Raw genomic sequence first — 27,445 nt, 5'->3', positions numbered from 1 at the left:
CTCCACCCTCCAGAAAGCTGTCGTGTTGTGAACAGGGACTGCTCTGTACATAGGCATGAGAAATTCCCCAGATGGAGGAATATTTATTTATTCATTTATTTATTATATATGGTGTGGAGGTGGCACTGTAAGCAAATAAATGTGTCTGGCTTTGTAAAAAATTAATTTGATAGGGAGACAGACAGAGTCAGAATGGGTGTGCCAGGGCCTCCAGCCACTGCAAATGAACTCCAGATGCATGCACTACCTTCTGCATCTGGCTTCTGTGGGTCTTGGGAAATCAAACCTAGGCCCTTTCACTTCACAGGCAAGCACCTTAATGACTAAGCCATACCGCCAGCCTCTGTCCAGCTTTTACATGAGTAGCTGAGGGATAGAACTGAAGTGGCAAGCTTTGTAAGCATGCACTTTTATCAAAGAAGACATTTCCCCATCCCATAGAAGGACGTCTTGAAGGGGCCACTAAGGGGCAAGAGACTCAGAAAGAATGAGTGAGAGATCTTTTAGCCTTCTGCATTCTCCCTGAGATACTCAGACCTGGGGGGGCCTCTTGTCTCTGGGGGTGCCTACACACTGGTCACAGATGGGATAGGTTAAAAGTGAAGAATTTTTGTGCCGTTCAGGTTTCCTTGCTCTGAGCAGCCTCTCCATGCTGACCAACTCACTGGTAAATCACAGAAGAGAAAATGAGCAAGGTCCCAAAAATATGGGCTCAATAAGGCATGTGGCCCAGGACAAGGGAAGACTTCATCTGTATGTCCTACCAGAATGCTGTTTGCCAGTTACCCACCAACCCTCCCTGCTTGCCACGTGGACAACCCTTTTGCTCTGCCAATCTTCCTGATATTGAGTTCCTCATGGGCAGGACCATGCTGTGTCCCCACCTCTGATGAAGCTGCAGGGCTTGACAGGGCACAGGAATAGAGAGAGAAGGACTCTGCACAAAGAAAACTTTACTTGACAGGGGCAGAAACCTGGACAAATACAGGCCCTTGATCGTGGTAAGAGTGCATCCAGTTGTCCTTCCAGTGTTGAGCCTCCAACTCCAGCACCGTGAAGTCATTCGGGTTCTTCTTCAGCGTCTCCTCAAGCAGGACCAAGTATTTCTGGTGGGGGGAGAGAAGTAGAAGAGCCCTATGGGAAAGATCTCCGCCCTTCTCCCTCAGTACCAGGAAGAGCCCTGGGACCTCCAGCAGTGAGCTCCAACCCCAGAGGCACAAGCGCCAGTTGCCCAAGTCATTAAGCTCCCATGCAGGGTGGGTGGTTTCCTCACTTTACAGCCTGTGTGTCTCTGACTCTGAGCCTTGTGCCTTTCTGGTCCTTGTTCTGCACAGGAACCTCCCTGGAGGTCAGAAGTCCTGACTTCCGGTGCCCAGCAGTCACTGAACTCTATGGGCAGAGTTTCTACCCCTGTCTGGGACATGGAGTGGCAGCTGGGATGCACCCACTCTGGGCACTGCGAGATCTCCACTGGACCAGTGGACCTCCAGGAAGAAGTGGTTTCTGTCTGGGCACCCAAACAAACATTACATGGATCTTTAGAGCAGAGAGGTCCTTCAGGCCCTAGTGCCAGCAAGGGTCCACAGTCTGCCAGACCCTGATATGGAATCCTGACTCTGCTCTTGTTAGTGGCGTACAAGGGAAAGAAGTTTTGGCTGAGATGAGGACGATTCTCCACCCCTTGAGGGTTGCAAGGAGGATGTGGGGGAGGTGTATCCCCAAGAACAGAAGGTCCCGAGTAAGAGGCCAGAGGCAGGCAGTGCTGTTCCCATTCCCCATGGCTATGCAGCTGCTACACTTCTTGATGCTGTGCTGCCTGTTCTGCCCCTGACTCCACTGTCTCTCTGCGAAGCCGTCCTGCATGCCCATGGGTGAAGTGTCCCTTGGCTGCCTACTCCCCAGTGCCTCAGATCCCTAGTGGCCCTGGGGCTGGTAAGACCCTTGACCACATCCTTGTGCCTCTGTATCGACAGTGTCTGTACTAAATGCTCAGGTCCTTGCGCCTATAAGATGTAGAGACCTGTGGCTTTGCTTGCTGCTTTGGCCAAATGTTGGGCTACCCAATGGTGTGTAGCTCCTTCTTTCTCAGGGATGCTACTCTGAATTGACTAGTTCTCCCTGGGACAGAGCTCCTCCTCCTGCTGCTGCTGTACCACCCGCTCTGCCCCTGCTCCAGGGTTGGGATGACCCAAGCTACTGTGACTCACGAGGTACACAGTATCTTGGGCTTCCACAGCTGCCATGTGACCCAGGGTGGTCTTAGAGGTGCATATTGAGGGTGTGTTATGTGTCCGAATCTTGGTTCGGATGGTGATTTCTTTGGGTTTGATTCCTGGCCACTTCCTATAGACAAATGAGCTTGACTTTGTCATCCACAGTCCACCCAGCACCCCACTGGAAAACATGGAGATTACTATGGGTTTAAACAGTTTCATTAAAGAAAAGGCCCCGCTGAGCGAGCACTTCCTGTATGCTTCTTTACATTTTTTAATGCAAATCACTACTTTGCAGCAAATCACTACTCACAGACCCCAAGACCAGACAGACTGATAGCACCTGTCACACACACAGATGCTAGAGTGGCTCAAGGTACCAGCAGCAGCCTGAACATGGGCCTCCCCATGGGGCAGACAGCAGGGGCGAATGCCTAAATTGGTGTGCATTAGCTGAAACTGTTCAAGGAGAAAAGCTTCAATGGGATTGCCTGCGATCCCCAGAGGGAAATGAGGGGACACACCTGCCAGGCCCTGGAGCCCTCCCACCCAGCCCTGATACTCTGCAGACCTTTGTCCACAAGCAGAGGGTCAGAATGATGAACACTGACTTCTGCAGGAAGGAACGTATTTGAATTGAATTTGTTATTTCGCTGTAGTAAACCTTTTTTGACTTTGTAACAGAAACTTTTAGAAATAGAAGCAATAGATTTCACTGTGTAGGTTAGCAATAAATGAGTAAGATTGAAATGATTTTCATTTCCTATGGCCACAAAACATAATATGCACATTTTAAAACTTTCAATGTCACCTGACAGTAGGGAGGAAGATCTGGATGCTCCCCTTCAGCAGAGGGGATCATCAGCAGTCTCTCAGGTTTCCTGTTCCTTTTTGTCTCTTATGGTCTCTGTGTCTTCCACAGATTACGAATCTGTGACTATGCTTGTTGAGATTACATGTGCTTTGAAATATAGAATCATAGCCATGTCCTAGTTACCCATCTGCTTTTCCCCAAGTCCTTTTATTCTACCACATCACCGCATGCAGATGCAGCACCCCTACTTTAACAGCCATGCCAAATTCTCTTGCATAGCTGTCCCACTGTTTATATGTCCATCTCCTAGGGCTGGCCATTAGTGTTGACCCCAGTTCTTTACCATTTCAAACAGTGCTGTAGTGAAAACTTTGGGCATATATCTTGGGATGTACATGTAAGGTTTTATGTTGGAGAATTTTCTAGAATCAGAACTGCTAAGTCATAAATGTGCAAGTATAGAATTTTAAGAGGCACTCACAAAACATTTTCCAAGACAGTAGTTAGTACCTCCCACTCCCACTCCCACTCCCACTCCCACTCCCACTAAGGGACACTGCGACGCTTCTGCTTCCTCATCTCTTCACCTGCCATGGCAGGATGCCAGGTGCATGTCTATGGACAACCCCCCACTCCCAGCAGGCTGTGGAGAAGGATCTTGAGCTCAAGACCAACCTGGGTGAGGAACTGTGGGAATAGTTATTGGGGACCTCACAGTCAACTTTGCTGAGAATACTGCTGTAGGATTTATTTCCTGTTAAATTCTTGACTTGTTAACTTACCCTGAAAGTTTATCTTAAGACCTCGTGATTGACCAGCTTAAAGCAACATAAGTAGGTCTCCTCTGCCTTGGTGTACATTTGGCCTGAGCCACCCAGATGACCAATATTGACAAGGCATGTTTAGAGGTGCTGACTGATCTGAAGCTGTGCTCTTTCTCCACTTTCACAGTGGCTTGGTTAGACTCTTGACCCAGAACAAGTGTGCATGAATGAGAATTGATGGCCGTGGCATTGAAGATGACACAGTAACTAAAAAGTTACCCACAGCAATTCCACAGATCTGTTGAGAAGAGCAGGTGGGTTTAGTGTGATCACATTTGTGAACAGAGTGTGAAGAATCTGGATCAACACAATCCAACAGTCCAGACCTCTAAATGCCTTTCTCCAATACATGCTTCAAAATTATTCAGTCAAAAGTTCCTTGCACTGTTCCCAGGAAATGATCAACTTGTTCATGCATTACTGACTTTTGGCTGTTTGATAAAAATACCAGTGAGGGTGCAAGGTGTCATGGCCCAAACCTTTAATCCCAGCATTCCGGAAGAAGAGGTAGGAGGATTGTTGTGAGTTTGAGGCCAGCCAGGGACTATAAAGTGTGTGTCAGGTCAGCCTAGGCTACAGTAGACTAGACTACCTTGCTAGATTCTACCTTGCAAAAACAATCATAATTAAAAATAAAAGAAGAAAAGAAAAATACCAATGCATGCCATATCAGCCTGGGCTAGAGTGAGACTCTACCTTCCAAAGACCAAAGAAATTCCAACAAAACTCAAATAAAATTTAAAAAAAACAATGAGTGTCTGGCAGTGTAAGCTACAGCCACAGTGTATCATAACAGTGGCAACAGCAGAGGCAGCAAGTTCACACTTGGGCTTAAGAGACTCCAAAGGCCATCTTTCCTTCTCTAAGGCTCAGCAGATAAAAGCAGCTAGTGAACTCAGGGAAACGACTCCAAGGGTTAGTTTCTATAATCCCAAGACTGTGACCCTAAATCGGGCACTTTCTTATTGTCTTGGGGTTTACCAAACAGTCAAGATGGGATGACCAGAAAATTCAAGGAGGCTACCAATCTCTGACAGCCAAACTATGGAGTTACAGGTCCAGAATAACACACTAACTTTTACATGGCTTTTAGTCTCACTTCTGCATGTGGAGTGTGGAGGCAAAGGCATCACTGACCTCCAGCTACTCCTGGTATAACCTGAGTGTGCCCTCCAGCTCCTCCTGCCTTTTCTCCTCCACTATGCACAGTGACTTCATTCGTTGAGAATATCTGGGGTGTCCAAGATTTGGATGGAGCTTCTGGAAATTCTTGGCCTTCAATAAAATCAGAATTCAGGAGGGATTTAGACCCAGACATGAGACTAGGACCAGTGCCCTCTGTCAACTAAGGACATAGCCAAACAGATGTGTCCTGTGATTGCAGTGTGAGGGGACATGGTGGGCAGAGGACTGAGAGGCAGACAGGAAAATGGGAGCTGGGGATGGAGTCTACTTGTGTTGACAGACAGGGTGAGCTGAGTACTTCTTTCTACCATAATCGGTTGTGGGGGCACATTCCTGTAATCTAAGCACTCCCAACCTCAAAAGCTGACAGGATGATGGACCTGAGTTTGAGGGTTCATCTACAGAGTGGAAACCAGGTCACCCTGAGCTAGTCTGACATCCTATCTCAAAGAAACATCTATACCATGGCTCCCAAGACCACTGTGTACAACCATTACTGGCTGCAGTTACTATGACCCCACCAGACCCAGCAGGCCTTTACATGATACAACAAGGGGTTTGCTGAATAAGTCTTGACTTGGTCATCAATTCACCATTGCCTCATGTCACTCAGCCCCCATGCAATTATACCCAACCTGTCTTCTCTCCTTCCCTTGAACTTAGCCCAACCCATCACCTTCCTCCTCCTTCAATGCACCTTGTTTTCCTCTATCTGCTTCTGTTGCTGCTGAAAGGGTAGCTGGGTCTCTTTTATGGAGGCACAGAACTTCTTCCAGTGCTGCTCCTTGAAATTCTCCATCACCAGCTAACACACCTCAAATCTCCTCAACTGGGCTCATAATTCTGTATAGGATCAGGAAACAGACATAAAGTAGCCAAGCTGCTGAGATGGTATCTCCATAAGGGCCAGAGCTGTGTCTGAAAGAAAACATCTTGGTATCCAATGTGGTAATAGGTATTTCATTAAAGGGAGTCCTGCAGTCAAACTCATGGACAATACTGATTAAGCAAATTCAGAGGGGGCCTCCTGTATACTTGCTGACTTTCCAGCTCATAAAGAACTGGAAAAGTTCTTATCCAATACCCCTTCAACCATTACCTTTGATTTTAGCCTCCTCCCTTCCTTTCAGTACCTCCAATCAACCATGGGCTCAACCTAGTCTTTCACTCCCCTCTCTCCACTTGTCTCTCGTATTTACATCTCTTTAAATTTCTAGATATTTTCTTGGATGCTATTTTCATTTTCACTGAATATACCATTGGCTTTGTATAACCTGGCTACAAAGTCATTCATCATTTTGAAATTTCAATTCTTAATTTTCCCATTTTACCAAATCTATTTGATACTTTATTGTATCTAATGGATTATTTTCATAGTCTCTTGCTCCTTGTGTTTCAAATTTCCTCTTTGATTTAATGATAAGTATATTATGCTATGCCTGATAGTTCTTACTCTGTGGCCCAGGGTGGACTTGAATTCAGAATCTGGCTCATCCTTTTGAGTGCTGGAATTACAGGTGCGTGCCAGGATGTACAAACCTTGAGTCAGAAATTCCTCTACATCCAGAGTCTTTGTTGTTTTCCTTCTGCATCTCTTACCCTAAGTGTATTTCTTCCTTATTTCCTTCAATTTGACAGCCCTCATCCCCACCAGTTTCACACTCCAAACACTGAAAATGTTCAGTACAATATATTGAGGATAAAATCTTTTCAGTATATGTCTGTGTGGGCACCTGTGAAGTGCATGTGCTATGGTACATTCGTGGAGGGCAGCGGAGAAGCACAGGTTCTGTTAACTCTTCATCAATGTGATGGCTTACTCTGGGAATTTTATTTGTGAGAATGTTTGAAACCTGAGTTGAAGACAAATTTTCCAGAGAGGATTTAGAGTCTTTGTATTAATCAAATTCTGGACACCATAAACTCAAGATAGTTTTAAGCTGGAGTATATATTTCACATCTTTTTTTTTTTTTTTTGAGACAGGTTCTAATGTAGGTCATGCTGGCTTTAATTTCATTATACAGTCAAGGATGACCTTGAATTTCTGATCTTTCTGCTTGCAAGTTCCAAGTGCTACCATTACAGGTGTGTTACACTGAGCACAGTTTATTTGGGGATGAGCATAGAATCCAAGATTATTTTTTTTTTGCATGCTATGCTAATACTTTCCAACTGAGCTACATTCTCTAACCCTCTATTTGAAAAAATTATTTATTAGAGAGAGAAAGGGAAAGAGGCAGGTAAAGAGAAAAAGAGATAATGGGTATGTCAGGACATTCAGCCACTGCAAATGAACTTCAGATGCATGAGCTACCTTATGCATCTAGCTTATGTGAGTCATGCGGAATCAAACCTGGGTCCTTTGGCTTTGCCGGCAAGTACCTTAATCTCTGAGTCACCAGTGCAGCCCCTAACCCACTATTTGTGTTCTTTTGAATGATCCACAGAAACAACTGTGAATTCATGTGTAGGTAAGTATGACTTCTGGTTTAGAAACCACATGAAGAGAACAGACTTCTGGATTTTCACTGGATCTTTTTGGATGGCTTCATTCTCTTCAGTTAGTACCAAGGCTTCCAATCAGACAGTTTCCATGTACAGAAAGGCTCTATTTCCCATTGGCCTCATTCTGCAGTTAAGAGTCCTTTGGGAGGGCTGAAGGAATGGCTTACTGTTTAAGGTGTTTCCCTATGAACCCAAAGGACCCAGATTCAATTCCTCAGGACCCACATAAGCCAGATGTTCAAGGTGCACATGCACTTGGAGTACATTTGCAGCAGCTGAAGGCCCTGGCACACCCATTCTCTCTATCTGCCAATTTCCACCCCTCCCTCTCTCTCTGTCCTTTTCAAATAAATAAAATAATAGAAATTATTTTAAAGAGTCCTTTGTGAGCCTAGGTTTATGTAGAACTTCTGGCCTTGGGTTTCCTTGGCAAGTGCCTTCTACTCCCAGTGCCCTGATGACTGTGAGTGAACACAGAGCGTCAGTTTCACATTGGGGTCAGCAAATTGACTTAGGGCAGAAACCAGGGTCACTGCTAATTTTGTCAGTTTTTACTTTCACTTTTGGTCTTTGTGTGCCTCTTACATTACAGAGAGCTTATCAATGTATTTAAAAAATCTTATCCTGGGCTGGGGAGATGGCTACGTGCATACAGTGTTTGCTGTGCTAGCATGAGGACCCGAGTGTGGATCCCCAGAGCTCATGTCAAGCCGGACTTGGTAGCATGAGCACCATAAACCCCAGTGCTCCTGTGTCAAGATGAGAGACAAGATAGGAGAACCCCAAGGAGCCCATGGGCCAGCTATCCTGATGCATGCAGCCACTGACGAGAAGGGAGCCTGCCTTCAGCAGAGTGGAAGTGAAGACTGACACCTGTGCTTCTCCTCTGCCCTCCACGAATGTACCATAGCACATGCACTCCACAGGTGCCCACACAGACATATACTGAAAAGAAAAGATTTTATCCTCAACATATTGTACTGAACATTTTCAGTGTTTGGAGTATGAAACTGGTGGGGATGAGGGCTGTCAAATTGAAGGAAATAAACTTCTCCAGTGAAAGAAGGTTTATGTGAATGTCAGAAAGGAAAACAATTGATGGGACTTCCCAACCCATCTGACCACAGGGCCTTTATTGGGAACAGTTACAGATAATGGGATAGCTCTGGGCCTTGTGTGGAAAGCCTGCACACGAGAAATGAAATCCTATTTGTAGCTTCTGTGTTATTCATTCTGTAATAACAGTGATGACACCTACAGCTAGTCATTGCCTGTACACAGTTACTCTATGTTTATAATTAATCCTCAAAGAAGCCTTCCATGATAGGCATGGTTTGTATGTCCAGTTACAGATGAACAAAAGCCAAGGGTCAGAGAAGAGGTCACTTCACCAAAGCCATGCAGTTGGGAGATAACAGGGCCCAATCCTAGGCCCATGTCTGGCTATCCCATCATCTTCCCCTCCACCTACATCACTGCCTAGGAGAAAACAAAGCCAAGCACAATGTCTGGCAGACTGGTACCATGGAATATTGCTCTTTGATAAAAAGGAAGATGTGATATCTAATCTACAATGCACATGACCCCTCAAAGAATCATGTAAAATGAAGGACAATGGTCAGGAAGAGACATATGAATCCATCCCCATGGAATTTCAGAAAGGAAAACGCCTGAGACAGACTGTGAGATGCTGTCAGCTTAGAGCTGGGAGAGGATGGAGTGACAAGGGCTAGTTTTCATAGTGGTGACAATTGCACAACTATGTAAAGAAAATGAAATCCACTGAATTGTATACTACATGGGTAAATTGTATGGTAAGCAAAATAAACAAAAGTAAATCTGTCTAAAATAACTTTGTACAAAAATGTTTTCACTGGTAAAACATATCACATTTCTTTTTTTTTAATTTAATTTATTAGTTTTCTTTTCAGTAAATACAGTCAGTTTGGTACCATTATTTAAGCTCATCTGTAATCTACCCCCTCCCACTAGACCCCCCTTGTTGATGAAAATGGGTCGTGCATTGTGGAGTTAGCCCCCAGTTACTAGTATGATAAATGTCTCTGAAAATCATGACCCAACATGTGACTCTGACATTCTTTCTGCCCCCTCTTCCGCAAAATTTCCCTGAGCCATGTTGGGTTCATTTTTGGTCTGCTTCAGTGCTGAGGTGTTGGGGGCCTCTGAGGCTCTAGCTCTCTGATTTGGTAGGAGTTGATTTTTTTCTGAGTTGGTCTCCTTCCCCTTTGTGCTGGTATCCAGTTCACAGGAAAACATCACCGTTGCTTATTTCACCAGTTGTCCTTAGTTTCAGTTGGACCCATTTTGAGGTATGTTGGGGCAGCTCTCTTCTTAGGATCTGCATCTATCTGGAAAAGAGAAGCAGATTCTCCAACGGAGAGTAAGTTAGCACCTGGAAAATTGAGATAACACTTACTTTTTTGATAGACTGTATGATAGGTATAGGACCTCTTATACCCCGTGATTGATGGTAGCTTGCTATTGTAGAGTGGGCTTGTGTTTGGGTATGGTTCTGACTTGTTTCCCAGCTCCAGCTATGGGTCTAGTACCACTGAGTGGATCAGTTAGCCAAATCAAGAGCAATTGATTCCTCACCATGGCTGTGTACCACTGTTGCACTTGTGTGGGCATCACCTCAGGTAATTTGTTGCTAATTAGGTTAAACAATGTGTTGCTTGGACAGATCTTGGTCATTTCCCCAGTCGCCTATGTAGCACCTTCTGGCACTAGACACACTGACTGTCTGGGGACTGACTCTCTCCTGGATCCAGCCATGTCATTCCATTTTATGCGTCAGCTGCGTATGGAGTCTTCAGCAATAGGATCTTACCACTGGCCTTTGGTGGGTCATCAAGTACTCTGACAGAAGTCTGTCATTGTTTTGGGAAACCTTGTAGGTTTCTCTGATCAAAAGCTCATTGTGGATGGTAGGACCAAGCTGGAAGTGGGGGCTACAGGTCAGTGTCCACTAAGAAATTGAGGAAAAACATAACTAACATACAAGAGTTAGAGAGGAGAGAGATAGAGGGGAGGGGGGAGAGGGAGGGAGGGAAGATGTAGGAGATTTAGGTCAGTCTTGATCCTACCCTCTCCAGTGTCTTGTGGTTCAGGTGTTTCCTGTAAGGGTCTAGTGAAGGTTCAGCCATTTGGTCTGTCATTTAGAAGTAGAATTTTATGGTACCATTGCCGTTTGGGTCCAGATTACTGTTTTCCACCCTTTGATTCCCTCCCCGCCCTCCCATGCATCTTATTGTCTAGTCCATGAGGTGCTTGCTGGGTATGTCAAGCATCTTGGGCAGATTCAGGTTAGGTGTTGCAGATGAGTGAGACTATGTGTCGATTTTTTTTCTGTGATTGGGTAAGTTTGCTGAGAATGATCTGTTCCAGGTTCAACCATTTTTCCTCAAATTTCTTTATGTTGTTTTTTCTTACTGCTGTATAGAATTCCATTGTGTAGATATACCACATCTTTGTTATCCATTCTTCTAATGATGGACATCTGGGTTGATTCCAGCTTTTAGCTCTTATGAACTGAGCCGCTACAAACATGGCTGAGCAAATCTCTCTGGCCTTTGGTTTGAAGGTTTTAGGGTAGATGCCCAGTAATGGTATAACTGGGTCTGTTGGTATTTCTATAGTCAGCTTTTCCAGGAGTCTCCATATTGCTTTCCAAAGTGGTTGTACCATCCTGCATTCCCACCAACAGTGAATGAGTGTCCCTGCTCCTCCACATCCTCACCAGCATTTATTTTCATTTGACCTTTATGATGTTGGCTATCCTTATTGGGGTAAGGTGGAATCTCATAGTTGTTTTAATTTGCATTTCTCTGATGATTAGGGATGATGAACATTTTCTTAAGTGTGTGTTTGCCATTTGTATCTCTTCCTCTGTGAATTGCCTGTTTAAGTCTGTGCCCCATTTTGTGAGAGGGGTATTTGTCTTCTTATTGTTTAGACTTTTGAGTCCTTTGTAAATTCTAGAGATAAGGCCTCTATCAGTTGGATAAACTGCAAATATTTTCTCCCATTCTGTGAGTATTCTATTGGCTTTGCTTATTATATGCTTGTCTGTAAAGAAACTCTTCAGCTTCATATTATCCCAATGTTTGAGTGACTGTTTAAGAACTTGAGCCACTGGGATTTTGTTCAGGAAGTCTTTTTCCATTCCTATATAATGGAAAGTACTTCCTAAATTTTCCTCCAGTATTTTTCAAGTTTCTGGTCTTATGTTGAGGTCTTTCATCCATTTGGATTTGAGTGTAGTGCATGGTGAAATGTGTGGATCAAGTTTTAGTTTCCTGCATGTGGTTATCCAGTTTGTCCAGCACCATTTGTTGAAGACGCTATCTTTTTCCAGTCTATATTGTTTGGGCCTTTGTCGAATATCAAGTAGCTATAGTTGCTTGATCCAAAATCCGGGTCCTAAAGTCTATTCCATTGCTCTATACTCCTGTTTTTATGCAAGTACCATGCTGTTTTTATTACTATGGCATTGTAATACAGCTTTCTATCAGGTATCGTGATGCCACCACAGGTATTTCTTTTGCTGAGGATATGTTTGGATATGCGAGGCCTTCTGCCTTTCCATATGAAAATTGAGATCATTTTTTTTCTATCTCTGTGAAGAACATTGTAGGGATTTAAATTGGAATTGCGTTAAATCAATATATTGCCTTTGGTAGGATTGTCATCTTCCCAAAGTTAATTCTGCCTATCCATGAGCATGGGAGGTCTTTCCATCTTTTCAAGTACTCCTCAATTTCTTTTTTGAGAGGTTTTATATTTTTGTTGTATAGATCTTTTACTTCCTTGGTTAACGTTATTCCAAGGTATTTTATTTTATTTTTTTGTTGCTATTGAAAATGGGACTATGTCCTTTATTTCTTTTTCTGTGTCTTTGTCATTTGCATACAGATATGCTACCGATTTTTGTGCGTTGATTTTGTATCCTGCTACTTTGCTATAGGAGTTAATCACCTTCAGGAGTTTTGGGATGGAGTCTCTCGGGTCTCTTACATATACAATCATGTCATCAGTGAGTAGAGCTAACTTAACTTCTTCCTTTCCAAATTGTATCCCTTTTATTTCCTTCTCCTGCCTTATTGCTTGGGCTAGAACTTCCAGAACGTTATTGAAAAGTAGAGGTGAGAGAGGACATCCCTGTCTTGTTCCTGATCTCAATGGGAATTCCTCCAGTCTCTCTCCATTAAGTATTATTTGGGCCTTTGGAACTTTGTATATTGCCTTTAATATGGTAAGTATTGAACCGGCCATGCCGATTTTCTCCAATGTTTTAATCATGAAGTGATGTTGTATCTTGTCAAAGGCCTTTTCTGCATCTATCGAAATGATCATGTGGTTTTTATGTTTAAGCTTGTTTATGTGGTGTATTACATTGACAGGTTTTCGTATGTTGAACCACCCTTGTGTTCCTGGGATAAATCCCACTTGGTCAAGGTGGATAATGCTTTTGATGTGTTGTTGGATTTGGTTTCCGAGTATTTTGTTGAGGATCTTTGCATCTATGTTCATTAGGGAAATAGGCCGATAGCTTTCTTTTCTTGTGGCATCTCTGCCTGGTTTGGGGATTAGGGTGATACTAGCTTCATAGAAGGACTTGGGTAGCTTTCCCTGTTCCTCAATTGTGTGGCACAGTTTTAGGAAGATTGGTTTGAGTTCTTCCATGAAGGTTTGATAAAATTTGACTGGAAATCCATTTGGTCCTGGACTCTTCTTTTTTGGGAGGTTTTTTATTACTTTTTCAATCTCCATGAGTGTGATGGGTTCATTGAGGTGGTTGATCTGCTCTGAGTTTAGCTTTGGTAGATGGTATGCATCCAGGAATTTGTCCATCTCCTCCACATTTTCCAGTTTCGTGGAGTAGAGGATTTTGAAATAAGTCCTGATGATTCTGCCGATTTCAGTCATGACTGTTGTGATCTCTCCTTTTTCATTTTGAATTTTGTTAATTTGGAGTCTCTCCTTTTTTTGCTTGATCAAATTGGCCAGAGGTTTGTCAATCTTGTTTATTTTTTCAAAGAACCAGCTCTTTGTTTTGTCAATTGCCTTAATTGTTTTCTTGGTTTCCAATTCATTAATTTCTGCTCTGATTTTAATTATTTATTTCCTTCTGGAGCTCTTTGGGTTGGATTTTTCTTGTTTTTCCAATGCCTTTAGGTGGATGGTTAGGCTATTGATTTGGGATCTTTCTGTCTTTTTTTATGAAGGCATTGAATGCTATGAATTTTCCCCTGTGGACTGCATTCATTGTGTCCCAGAAGTTTTGGTATGTGTTCTCATTGTCATTCAATTCCAGGAATTTTGCAATTTCATTTTTTATTTCATCCACTATCCATTTATTGTTTAAGAGTTTGCTATTCAGTTTCCAGTTGCCGTTGAGGTTCCTGTTGGGTTTTTTGTTGTTGTTGTTGATTTCTAGGAATATAGCATTATGATCTAATATCATGCAGGGAATTATGTCGATTTTCCTAAATATGTGGAGGCTGTCTTTGTGACCCAGTATATGGTCTATTTTAGAGAATGTTCCATGGGCTGCTGAGAAGCATGTGTAGTCTGTGGATTTGGGATGGACAGTTCTGTAGATGTCTGTTAGGTCTAAGTGTTCTATGGTTTTGTTGAGCTCTCTTACTTCCCTGTTGAGGTTCTGTTTGGATGATCTGTCTATTACTGATAATGGTGTGTTAAATTCACCTGCTATGATGGTGTTGGTGGTTATTTCTGTTTTATTGTCAAGTAGGTTTTGTTATATGAACTGTGGTGCCCCTGTGTTTGGTGCATACAGATTTTTGATTGTAATATCCTCTTGATGGATTGTTCCCTTGATAAGTAGGAAGTAGCCTTCTTTGTCTTTTTTGATTGTTTTTGGTTTGAAGTCATCTTTATCTGATATTAATATGGCTACACCTGCTTGTTTCTTATTCCCATTTGCTTGGAATATTTTTTCCACCCTTTCACCCTGAGGAGGTTTCTGTCTTTAGTGGTAAGGTGGGTTTTTTGAAGGCAGCAGATTGAGGGGTGTAATTTTTTGATCTACCCTGTTAGCTTGTATCTCTTGATGGGTAAATTAAGGCCATTAATGTTTAGGGTGATGACTGTGAGATTTGATTTAATCCCTGTCATGTTGTGGTGGTAGAAGTGTGTTGCCATATCCATGGAATTTAATTTTTTTTTTCTCTATCTACTCTGGGTTTGGTTGCTGTGATCTGCTTCTTGTAGGCATTTGTGTTTATTTGTTTCTTCTCTGTGGAGAATTTCCTGGAGTACTTTCTGTAGGTTTGGTTTTGTGTTCATATAACTGTAAAGCTGAGTTTTGTCATGGAAAGTTTTCCTTTCACCATCTAGTATAAGAGAGACTTTTGCCAGGTAGAGTGTTTGGGTTGGAAGCCATAGTTTCTTAGAGTTTGGAGAGTTTTATTACAGGCCCTTCTAGCTTTCAGGATTTCCATTGAGATGTCTGAGGGAATTCTGATGGGGTTCCTTTGAAAGTGGTGTGCTGTTTTTCCCTAGCTGCTTTTAGGATTTTTTCTTGGTGTCAATGTTTAGAGTCTTAATGATAATATGTCTTGGGGAGTTTCTCCTTTGGTCTAGTCAGTTAGGAGTTCTGTTTGCTTCTTGAATCTTGATGGGCCTTTCTTTTAAGAGACGGGTAAGTTTTCTTCAATTATTGTGTTAAATAAGTTCTCCATGCCTTTGGTCTGAAATTCTTCTCCTTCTGGTATTCCAATAATTCTGATATTAGGACGTTTAAGTGTATCCCACAATTCTCTCATGTTCTGTTCACAGGAACTTTTGAACTTACTGAAATTTTTGGACTCTCAAACTGTTTCTTCCATCCTGTCTTCCAGATCAGAATTTCTATGTTCCACTTTGTTGACTCTATTCTTGCGAGCCTCTAGAGAGTTTTGGACTTCTTCAATTAAGTTTGCATTTTCTACTACTTTCCTATGTATCACTTCCATCGCTTTGTCCAGCTCCCTTTTTGTCTCATTTTCTGATTTTCTTGATGATTCTTGGAAGTCATCCTTGCATTTCTTTATGTTTTCATTTAGTGTGGCCAGCTGATTTTTAAGGTCCTCTTTTTTTTTCACTCTCCCTCAACTCTCTTAGAATTCCTTCCAGTGTCTTATCATATTGCTCTAGCTTAGTGATTGTAGCATCCACATGATTATCTATCCTTTGTAGCTTTCCTGCCAGTTCTAGCAGTAGTTTTGTCAGGGTTACATTGTTCATTGCTTCCACTTGATGTTCTGATCCTAAACACTCTTCTATGTTTTGGTTATTTGTGATCCTTGCTGGACTGGGTGATCTGTCTGGATTTTCTTGCATTTTATTTTTCACGTTATTTCTTTTGCACTGTGGTCTACCCATGTCAGTGAACGGCAGGTAGGTGGGTGGAGCAGCCTGAGATCTAGCTTAATGTGAATCCAAGGCAGCCTGGGTCAGTTGCAATCAGCATGGGTTTTTGCTCACTCTTGCCAAAGCCACCTATCTATAGCCTGACTGGGGCGCCAAAGTTGCCTGAATTCTCACCCAGTAATGCACCTAAGCTGCCTGCCTTTGAGCTTGAAAGGGGACTGAGGTAGCAAGCCCTGAAGCTGCCCAAACTCTGGCTGGGTACACTGGGGTCTGTAAACAGTCTGTGCTCTCCCACCTCAGGGGAGTGTGGGATGGGTGGCGATGTACAAGTAGGGGATGGCACCTGCGCTGGTGCTAGTTACTCAGTGTGGACTTGTGTGGCTCTTGCTGTGGGAGTGGGCCGCTGCACGTGCAATTGTAGTGCAGAGGAGATGATATGGGTATGGGATCAGGACACAGCAGAGGCTGACCGGTGGCAAGTGATGTAAGCACAGCAGCAGGTGATCTGGCAGCCACCTATTCATGGCAGGGGTGGCCCCCACAGGCCCATGAACCAAGCACCAGGTGGCTGTTCTACTCGCAGGATCAGAGAACAAGGGCAAGGTAGGAGGTCTCAGCTTCAGTGCGGCAGGCTGGCAGGCGTGGCTGGTGGGTGCCCGATCAGAGCACAGCCTCGCAGAGCGCAGGGTGTGCAGAGGGTGCGCGGGCGGGGGCGCGGGTGGGGGGCGTGGGCTGCAACAGGGTATATGGAGCGAGTGGGGCATGCGGCGGGGGAGGCGCGGGGTGCGCCGGGGCACCAGCAGATCAGGGCAGGGCGTGCAGGAGGCAGCAGGGTGCAGGGGTTGCGGGCGCCCGGGAGGGGCAGGGGGCGTGGGGCACTCCGGTTGGTTGGGGAGTGGGGGGGTTGAGGGGCGCGCATTGGGTGCATGGGGGTGTGCGCGCAGGGGGGATGTGCGAGGCACGGGGGGGCGGGGCGCCCAGGGGGCATGGGGTGCTGAGCGGCACACAAGGCTTGGGGCGCACGGGGGTGGGGCACCAGGTGTGGGGCCCGTGGGGAGCACGGGGTGTGCGGGGGAGCATGTGGGAGGCGCGGGACGCATTGGACGCCATGGTGCACTGGTTGCTAATGGCACGGGGCGCGTGGGGGGGCGTGGTGTTGGGGGTCACGCGGGGGGGCGTGGGACGCAGGGGGTCAGGGCACGCTGAGGCACACTGGGGTGCGGGACGCCGTGGCATGCGCTGGACATGCGGGGGTGCGGTGGGGCGCACGGGGGGAGGTGTGGGGGCTGCTGGCGCCTGGGGGGGTGGGGAGAAGGTTAACTGGGGGGCGCAGGGGGGCCACGGGGCGCCGCAGGGCGCACGGTGATCGGGCCACGCGGGGGAGCACGGGGGAGCGCGGGTGCCGCGGTGCTCGCGGGGGGGGGGGGCTAGGGGCGTGGAGCACGCTGGCAGTGGGGGCAGGGCACGGGGGGTGGTCGGGGTGTGCGGGGTTGTCGCAGTTCGCATGGGAGGCGCGGAGCACGTTGAGGTACGCTGTGGCGCGCGACGTCGCGGGACATCGCTGGGCACTCTGGTTTCGTGGGTAGTGGGGGTGGGGCGGGGCACGCGGGGGGGGGGGCTCGAGTCGCGTGGTGGTTGGGCGTGGTGGGCACTGGGGCATGGGGCACACCTTGGCGCCCCTGGGCGCAGGACGCCGCGGGACGTGTGGATAGGAGGCATGGGGCGCGCGGGGGGGAGGGGGTGCAGGGAGTGCGCAGGCGTGGGTCGATATGCCGTGGGGCCGTCGGGGCGCGTGGGCCTCGGGGGCTGCCCCGGTGCCGGGCCGTGCCCGATGCAGCGTGTCGCGGCGGCGGGCGAGGTATGTGGGCGTGGGTCACAGGGGCGTGTGCGTCCCTGTTTTACCCCAATCTGTGCCCTCCCTCTTGTTAAAAGTTCCTAATTTCCCTCTAATACTTGCCTTTTTTTTTCCTTGTTATCTGTAGTGCTGCTCGGAGGTCGCCATCTTGACCGGAACACATATCACATTTCTTAAGAAAAGTGACATTTTTAAAAGTTACTCCCTATTACCACTGATCATTTTTACTTAATTCTTTTAAAAAATATTTTATTTATTTGTTTGTTGTTTGGAGAGAGAGAGGTGGGGATAGAGAGAATGTGCATGCCAGGGACTTAGCCACTGCAAACAAACTCCTGACACATATGCCACCTTGCATCTGGTATCTGGAGAATTGAATCTGAGTCCTCAGGCTTTGCAGACAAATGTCTTAGTCATTTAGCCATCTCTCTGTCCTGTTTTTTTTTTTTTTTTGTTTGTTTGTTTTCTTCATTATTTTTGAGAAAAAGACAGAGAGAAAGAGAATGTGTGTGCACCCTGTGGCCCATGTGCAACACTGTGTGCTTGCATCACTGTATTTGGCTATATGGGACCTGGAGATTCAAACATGAGATCTAAGGCTTCATATATAAGTACCTTAACCACTAAGCCATCTCTCCAGCACCATCCTGTTTTTTCTTAATTCTAAGAGGCTGACTTTTGACAAGGTGCCTTTGTCTTTCTGGTGAACCCCAATGTGATGGGCTGAGGTCACGTTCCATCAGAGCCAGTCCTGTCCACTCCCGTTGCACATACTCACAAGGCAGGAGTTGTGGTACTCATCTGCCTGGCTGATACTCCAGGATCTTCCTGATGATGTGTTCAGCACACTGGTCAAAGGTTTCATTCATACATTCAGGCCTGGTGATGGGGTGTTTCTCTTTCCAGTAAAATTCCTGTCAGAGAGAGGTGGTCATAACTGGGTGAGTAACCTCCTGGTTGACTCTGGTCCTGGTTCTAGACTCCACCACCCATCTTCATCTATACACTCTCTGGTCTTTATCTGAGCATACTCTCTGCCCTTGTTTGCTCCACTGCATCCTATGCCCACCTCACATGGCCACTGCTGGACCTTTTATTTGAGGGAGGGAGTTAATGCCAAACTATAAGACAAAGTCCTTGGTAACTCAACATGGGATAGGGCTGTCAGGGTACTAGAAAGCATGAGGCTGGGTGTAGACTGTGTACACAAAGCTGGATGAGCCACAGGCCTGCCCTGCAGGATCCAGCCTGTGGGGCAAGCCAGAAGTCCTGGGTGCATTCTGGCCTGGCTGGAGGAGGGCCCATAAGTAGGGCACTACACAGGTTGCCCCGGAAACCTCTCCCAGATACCAGTGTGCTGCAAACTCCCTGTTGGCTTCCTAATGGCTTCTGGGTATGTTTGGGGCAGAGGTTGCGCTTACTCAACTTGGCATGACTACTACCTGACATGCAATGCTATACAAGAAATTTCTGTTGACTGGTTAACTAAATGAATAGAATAAAGAGATGAAGACAATGAATGGGTTTGGTTTCTACAGTGAAACCCAAATGGGCAACAGACTGTGTGAAGGCTCTAGGGTGTGGGATACCTCTTATCATTGCTGCAGAGTGCCCAATGTCAGCATGATGCCAATCCAGAGAAGGTGGGGCTGGGCATCCAGTGTGGCACAGCCTTATGGGCAGTGGCCCTCACCTCCACGACAGTTATCAGTTGGTCTCTGCTCTCCCACAGGAGGGTCTGAATGATGCTCTTAAAATCGCTGCAACACACACAGCATAGACGTGTGAGGGGCCTCATCTAGACAAGCAGCATAGATGGAGCCAAGTGACAGAATATCGTGAGCCTCTTCCTTTGGCTCTGTCACTTCTAGTCATTACTCCTATCTCTCCAGGGTACTTACAGACCCTGATTCCTCTCCTGGCTGCAAAATCATCTTGTTCACATTGGTTCTTGTCATTTCCGATTCCAGCTCCATGCCAATTTCCCGATTGTCTGCTTCTCCTTCCCTGAGTGGCCCTCAGCCCTAATCTGGTGGAGTTGTGAATTGATTACTTTGCCTGGCTGGTTAGCCTCCTTGCAGCTCTCTAGCCAGTCTCCCAATGTTTAAAGTACTGACTGGTGAGTAATAGATGAAACTTCAGCACCTGGGTGTCCTATAGAAACAAAGCAGAGCTCTGCTCAGAATCAAAGGCCCTAGTCTGCAAAAACAAAGCTTAAGTTTAACCAATGAGAAATACCCAATTAACCTGTTCATGGCATTGGTAACTTCCCCATGGGGTAAAATGACAGGAGTAGAGAGAAAAGAGTCAAGATTCCCATGATGTGGGAATGTCACCAATGCCCGGAAAAAGGGCATGTTATGTTGTGACCTTTCCTAGGTCGCTGTGTGGATCAGCCAACTTTTCCTTCAAGGTTACCTAGTGCCAGAAATAAGATATCCCCAGGGTTCCTGGCTCCCAGGCTTCCAAGAACAAGTGCTGTGTGGAAGGCTTCCTCATTAGGGGAACTGAGGCTACATTGTAGAGCTTGACTCTCCCTAAGGACTTTTAATTTTCTGAACTTGACATTTTGCTGGTTTGCCTGACACTAAGCTCTACTGAATAGAAGAGATTATATTTTAATCACTAAAGTGACAATTAAAAAAAAAAAAGAAATAGTGTTGGGGGTTAAAAATAATCCCAAACCACAAATTGTCTGACTTTCAACCATAACTTGCTTAACTTGGAATATGAAATTTTGGCAAAAATGTCTCAACAAACATGGAATGTGCTGAGACAAACTGCCCCTAAGCAGGACTATTCCCTCCTCACCTCTTTATTCCCTATTCTCTCAGCTGAGTGGGGTGTAGCTGCCTTGACTGAAATGGGTTCCATGGAGGGAAAGAGGAAAGTGTGATCACTTACTCAGCCTTAGGAGGAGGCAGGTCCCCAGCATCAGGTACTTTCTCTCTATTCAGCTGTACTTGAAATGCCGTGTGATGCTGTGGGAAAAAGACACTTTGGTAATCTGCAGCATGGTGTCTACAGCCCAGAAGACTTGCTTGGGCTATCAGAAGTGCAGAGTAGCCTGCGGATCCCTATCCCAGTTCTGGGGATGAGCCCTTTGAGGTACTTCCCATGTCTTCAAAAGACATTATCTTGACTTTTAAAAAATATTTTTATTTATTTGCAAGGAGAGAGAGAAAAGGCATGCCAGGGCCTCATGCCACTGAAGTGAACTCCAGATGCATGGTCAGTCTGAGCATTTGGCCTTACATGGGTACTGGGGAGCCATATCCAGGCCATTAGGCCTTACAAACCAGAGACCTTAATTGCTGAGCAATCTCTCCAGCCCTATCTTGAGGTTTATCACCAAATCCCAGCCTAGACGTTTTCATTCTTTCTTCTGTGTAGGAACAGGATGAGCCCTGGGTGAGGGCACCAGAGTTAGTAAATACAAACATGATTCTCAGGAGAAGAAAGATGGCTCAGTGAGAAAAACACTGACACCTCACCATAAGAGCCAGAGCTAGGATCTCTCTCAGTCTCATGGAGGTACTCAAGCCCCATAAACACACACACACACACACACACACACACACACACACACACACTCACACATTACTCCATTACATGCAAATGCTCTATACACAATGAGTAACATTATTATATACATGTTCCAGTGCTGCTGATATGAAGTTTAGATTGGGCTGCACACCCTGTCTTTTATCTGGCAGCACTAGTGACGTAGGCTTCCATTGTATAACCTCTTAGAAACTAAATATCAAATAGACGGTTGGATCACATTAAAAAGTAGATCTCTGCCCCACAACCTGCAGTGCTGTGCCCACAACAGTAGGTTTGCCCAAGATCAATGGCCAGAAGCCAGCCTGCCACAGGCTGCCCTTGCAGGCTCTCACACTGCTGTCTCACACAGTAGTCCCGAAAGGTAAACGGTACCTACTGCAACCACAGGCTCCAAAGGGTCAGCACGGAGTAACAAGTGATAGCTACTGTTGTAGTTAGGTTCACATTGCTGGCAGAAAACACCCAACCAATAGCAGCTTGTGGGGGAAAATAGGGGGTTTATTTTGGCTTATGGGCTCAATGGGGAAGCTTCATGATGGCAGCGGAAATCAATGGCATGAGCAGAGGGTGGACATCACCCCCTGGCCAACATAAGATGGACAATAGCAACAGGAGAGTGTGCCAAACACTGGCAACAGGGAGCTGGCTGTAACACCCATAAGCCTGCCCCCAACAATACACTCTCTCCAGGAGGCATTAATTCCCAAATCTCCATCATCTGGGAACCTAGCATTCAGAACACCTAAGTTTATGGGGGATACCTGCAAACCATCACAGCTACCCTAATTTCTGTCACTATTTCCAATGTAAGCCCAACCAAACACAGCCAGGGAATTTAACCAATCACACACAGTGTCTTTCTCTCAGTGGGCCAGCTTGCAGTGCCTCTTGCAATAGCTTCTGACCAAGGCCCAGAGGCTTCTGTGTTCCTTCCATCAGAAGTTCCACACTTCCCCACTTGCCCTTAGATTTGCCAAGTGTACTTGATGGTGGCTGCTACCACCAGCTCTAAGACAGGAGCCTTTGCTCCTCTTGTTTCATTGGTCTTTGTTTCTCTGCACATCATAGAAGGCACAGAGTTTCAAGAATCAAAGGGAGGCTTCTCTTTCCTTCCTTTTCTTTTTCTTTTTCTTTCTTTTTAAGGCACTTAGCCTTAAGAACAGTACAATGCCACATCAAGGAACCTTGAGGACATGATGTGTGCTAAATGACATACAGTAGATCCAAAAGGATAAATGTTATTAAGTTCTTTTACATGAGTTAACTAGAGCAGTCATTTCCACAGAGAGAGAAAGTAAAATGGTGGCCTCTGGGGGCTCAGTAAGAGAGAGGAGGAATTGTTACATAGTTTCTGTCTTTGACAATGGGAAGTTCTACACAACAATATTGCCCTTAATGCCACTGAAGTGTACACCTACAAATTGTTAAAATAGTAACTTTGTTTAAGTTTGTTATTTATTTAATTTATTTGAAGGAGAGGCCGCTAGAGAGAGGCAGAGAGAGAAAGAGAAAGAATGAGAATGAGCACAGTAGGGCTTCTAGCCATTGCAAATCTATCCAGATTCATGTACCACCTTGTGCATCTTGCTTTCCATGGGTCCTGGGGAATTGAATCTGTATCCTTTGGCTTTGTAGACAAGCTCTTGAACTGCTAGGCCATCTCTTCAGTCCAAAATGGTAACGTTTATGCCATGTATATTTTGATACATAAGCAGTTGAGGGAAAAACAATACCACTATCCAATAGGGAAACTCTGCTGGCCAATAGAGGCTGGACACCAGCTCCTACCTGCAGTGCTTGATGTAATTGATGTTGGTGTAGCGGAGTTTGCCCAGACTCTCCTCCAAGTACTGGTGGAAGCTTTTCAGAGGTACCTGGATGACATCCACTTGGCTGAGTAGGTCCTGGTGCAGTGTGTTGGTGAGAATCACCAGCCTATGGGGACAGGGGAGGGGCAGGGGCCAATGGGTGACCAGCCTGAGGGACAGAAGAGGTCTGGGTGGTGACCAGAGCCTGTGTGGGATCCAGGGATGCTGCCTGAGCTCGACATGCAGTGCCCAGCTGTGGGCCCCCAGCCACCAGGCAGCCTCTCTAGGCAACAAAGGCGCCAGCACTCATGTCCCAACACACAAGGCTGAGCCAGAGAATGACAAGTCCAATGCCTACCTGGGCTACACAGTGAAGTTATGGCCAGTCCAGACTACTTAGTGAGGCCCTGCCTCAAATGAAAAGTGAAAATAGGACTGGAAAGATATATTAGTGGTTAAGGTGCTTGCCTGTGAAGCCTAAGGACTTATGTTTAATTCTCTAGGTCCCACATAGGCCAGACACACAGTGACGTAAGAGCACAAGGGGGCTCATGCATATGGAGTTCCATTGCAGTGCCTGGATGCCCTGGCACTCCAATTCTCTCTCAGTCTCTCACATATTAAAAAAAAGAAAAAAGTGAAAAGCTAGGGATAGAGCTCAGTAAAAGAGCACTTCCCTAACATGGATGAGACCTGGGGTTTAATTCCCAGTACCACACAGGAGAAAAAAGAAGAAAATGAAAAAATTCTAAATGTGTATAGGACACAGTGTCACTCTGGTGTGCTGGATGAGAAAACATTTGTCTCCTGTAACCCTTCTACTGAATCTGTGAAGTCTAAGGACTCATGTTCAACTCTAGCATGGTGTTACTTGACTGTGCTCTGCTTAAACTTTCCTCTTTGCAATACAATCCACCTAAACTGTTCCCTCATCCCCTGTGTGCCTGACTGCTGCCTAGACCCCTGCCAGGGTTTTCCAGTCACCTCAGGCCTCCACCTCACAGGCCTTAGTGGCCTCACTGGGGCCCTTGCTCTGGCACCTAGAGCACATCCCTACCCAAGCTTTACCAGGACAGCTCAGGGTTCACTGAAAATGCCCTCAGGCAGGGAGCCCTTCTGGACTCTCCCTGAGGGGAAATGGTCTTCCTTACCATGGACATGTCAGACATTTCATGTCCACCCTTGCACAGAGGCAACATGTGTATGCTCTCACCTCCCCCAGCTGCCCTTCCCCACCCCCCAAACACCTGTACAGTGGTTAGCTCAAAAGTAGGCTCCTCAGAACCTTCTGCTCTCTTGTCTGAAATGGCATGGCTGCACTTCTACAGCCCTGCTGGTGGGAGGGAGATGCCCTGACCCCTTACTTTTGGCTCTTGGTGGCATTCAAGAAGATGTGCTCCATGTCATAGATCTTGTGGCGGAAGTTTGTGCTCCTGACCACTTGCTCTTCTTGGAACTGACAGAACATCAGCCTCTCCTTCTCCAGCGTCTCTATCACCCTGGCACAGTGGCTGTCCAACCGCTCTTGGTGAAGTAAGAGCTGGGCTGCAAGAGGGCGAGGAGAGCTGCAGCCCCTGGGACCCCTTCTTTCCTTGCAACTGTACCACCCACTGCCATTCCCAGGCCAGCTGTGCAGAATGACCACTCCGGTCATGGTTCCTTGCCCTGCCCCTGCTGCCTTCTCCAGGGATAGGGCTAGAACTGGGCTGGAGCTCACAGAGCTCAATGAGAGGTGCCTCAAGGTTTTTCACTGCAGAGCAGGCTCCCCTGGGGTGTGAGGCCACAGCACCCTACTTGTGCAGGTTCTCCAGCTGCAGAGGAAGAAAATCCAGGGCAATAGAGTCCCCAGAGCAGTCTAGCAACATGGGTGGGTGGAGATGTCTGGAAGGACACAGATCTGAGAGATAGTGTCCAAGGTCAACAAGCACAAAGCTAGGCAGTCTGGAACTGTTCCTTTACATCAGTGAATTAATACTCAGGTCAAAGAGTCCAGGTTCAAGCAGGCTCCAAGGCAGAGTAGAAAGGTTAAGGGTTAGGAATCCAGAGCCCTTCCACAGACTTTAGAGCAAGAGAGAGCCCCAAATCTCCCCTGGGATTCTGACTAGAGAGGTAGAAGGGTGATGGTCCCAGTGCTTCCAACAATGAGTGGTGTCAGTAAAACATAAGGAAGACCACACGTTCATGTTTACTGCAGCACTGCTCATAATAGCCAAGGTTTGCAATCAGCTACATGTCCATCAACGGATGAATGGAGAGAGAAAATGGGATACCCATATGCAATGGGACTTTCTGCTGTTGTAAGGAAAACGCATTGAGGAAGACAGTACAGTCCTTAGTGCAATGCCTAGAAATGGAAAGGAGAGATCACCACATGCAGCAAAATAAACCACACTCAGAAAAACAAATATTGCATTTTTCTGTCATATCTGAACGTAAATATTATATGTGAGAGAGATGAAAGTAGAAGGGGAACTATTTGTGGGTAGGAAGAATCCAGCAGGAGTGCAGAGCAGGGACACTAGAAGGTAATGGAAGTGGATCTAAAAGATATGTATAAAGGAAAATGGCATTGTGAAACCCATTATTCTGAATGTGAATTAAGACTCTGGAAAATGAATGGTGGTTGTGGGACTGTGTTTCTCGGGGCTGGTCTCCCATGTTGCACATGGCACAGGGAGCTGTAGCAGGGAAGGAGCCAGCCTGCAGTGCAGTCTTGTCCTTCCTCAGTGCGTTTAGTGTGCATGTTCTCCAGGACAAAGAGCTTCCAATGCCCACAAGATTCCAAAGAGTCAAGCTTGGGGATGGGAGGCCGGTGTGCTCACCACTTCAGACGACAGGAGTGGGGATCTTGCGGGGACTATCCACTATCTCTAAGGGCTCTGGTGGGGCGTGGGGGACAATGTGAGTGGAAAACCTATGGGGTCTCTACCAAGATTGTGCTCTTCCCCGCTCATGGAGCTTACCCCTAGGAGAGAAATGGCCACTTTTAATGGATGCACAGGATGAGGAAGAGATAATGGCTTTCACTCTGGGGGACTGTGTCTTGTACTTGTGCTTGTGATTGCTCATTATGCCATCTCCAACACCCTCTCCTGCAGATGGCAGAGGGGTCACAGAGGTCAACCTGCTCAGAGTCAAACCAGAGTGAGAATGAGCTTGTTGCTAGACAGCATCTACCATGCAGAGGTGTATCTCACAGCTGTGAGAAGACCTGAACCCCAAGAGCTCAAACTTGTAACACTCCCTCGGAGAAGGAAGATGGGGCCAGGTGTGGTGGCGCCTTGAATCCCAGCACACAGAGGCAGAGGTAGGAGGACCTCTGTGAGTTCAACGACAGCCAGAGACTGCAAAGAGAATTCCAGGTCAGCAGGGGCTACAGTGAAGACCTACCTAAAAAAAAAAAAAAGAAGAAAGGAGAGAGGAAGGAAAGAAGGGTGGAGGGAGGGAGGGAGGCAGGAGGGAAGGAGGAAAGGAGGGATAGAGAGAGGAAGGCCAGGGCGGGTGGGTCTGGGCAGAGGCTGGACCTTTCTAGGCAGGCTCGCACCTGCCCTGATGTTGTGAATGTCCTTCTCCACATACTGGGCTCTTGGCTGGTGCAGACGCAGACACAGCTCCAGTTCTGAATCCAGCTCACTAGTCTTAGCAGCCATGATGACCAGAGCACTGAGGACACATTGGTCAAACCACTTCTCAAGGTGTTCAAAGAAGCCAGCTCAAAGTCTGGAGGAAGACGAGCATGGGTCAGCCCTGCTGACAACCATGACCAGGAAGAGATGTTTTCATATGAGACTCAAAGCGCTTTCACCTTTCACACCTCATTTTTCACTTTATTTCCAAGTACATTGTGTCTCTGTGTGAGGATGGACCAACATCATTTATGCAGACTCTGGCTCAGGATGTGGGGTGGTTTTCAACCTTTTGTAGTCAAGTGCAAGGCTGAGATGAAAAACCCTGTACACATGCCCAGTGGGGAAGGTACCTTCTCTGCAAGCCTGCCAACTGGAGTTCAGACCCCCAGCACCACATAAAGCTGGACACAGAGCGGCACTCATGGCTTTAATTCCAACGTGACCATAACCATGAGGGCAGAGGCAGGAGAATCCCAGTGCTCATGGGGCCAGCTAATCTGGCCATCCCAGAGGCAAAACAAAAAAAGAGACCCTGTCTCTAACAAACTGGAAGACCAGCACCTGAGTTGTCCTCTGAGCTCCACGCATGTGCTATGGCACACACACATTCACACCCACACCCACTATCATCATCACACACAAACAAA

The 27,445-nt window shown here is 46.3% G+C and overlaps 1 protein-coding gene across 1 annotated transcript in view; it reads right to left on the bottom strand.

Moving 5' to 3' along the window:
* Positions 1 to 953: 953 nt before the first annotated feature.
* The window catches only part of LOC123457718 (coiled-coil domain-containing protein 180-like), a 38,984-nt gene continuing 12,492 nt past the window's right edge, over positions 954 to 27,445 (bottom strand). The window contains 11 exon segments of the mRNA XM_045142038.1: positions 954 to 1,106; positions 2,208 to 2,394; positions 4,951 to 5,126; positions 5,734 to 5,879; positions 18,569 to 18,603; positions 18,605 to 18,708; positions 19,488 to 19,554; positions 23,150 to 23,296; positions 24,534 to 24,714; positions 26,714 to 26,881; positions 26,982 to 27,019. Coding sequence (XP_044997973.1) covers positions 954 to 1,106; positions 2,208 to 2,394; positions 4,951 to 5,126; positions 5,734 to 5,879; positions 18,569 to 18,603; positions 18,605 to 18,708; positions 19,488 to 19,554; positions 23,150 to 23,296; positions 24,534 to 24,714; positions 26,714 to 26,881; positions 26,982 to 27,019 — 1,402 coding nt within the window.

Source organism: Jaculus jaculus, chromosome 1, assembly GCF_020740685.1.
Source record: "Jaculus jaculus isolate mJacJac1 chromosome 1, mJacJac1.mat.Y.cur, whole genome shotgun sequence".
NCBI classification, from domain to species: domain Eukaryota; kingdom Metazoa; phylum Chordata; class Mammalia; order Rodentia; family Dipodidae; genus Jaculus; species Jaculus jaculus.
This window is presented reverse-complemented; position numbering and strand designations above follow the sequence as displayed.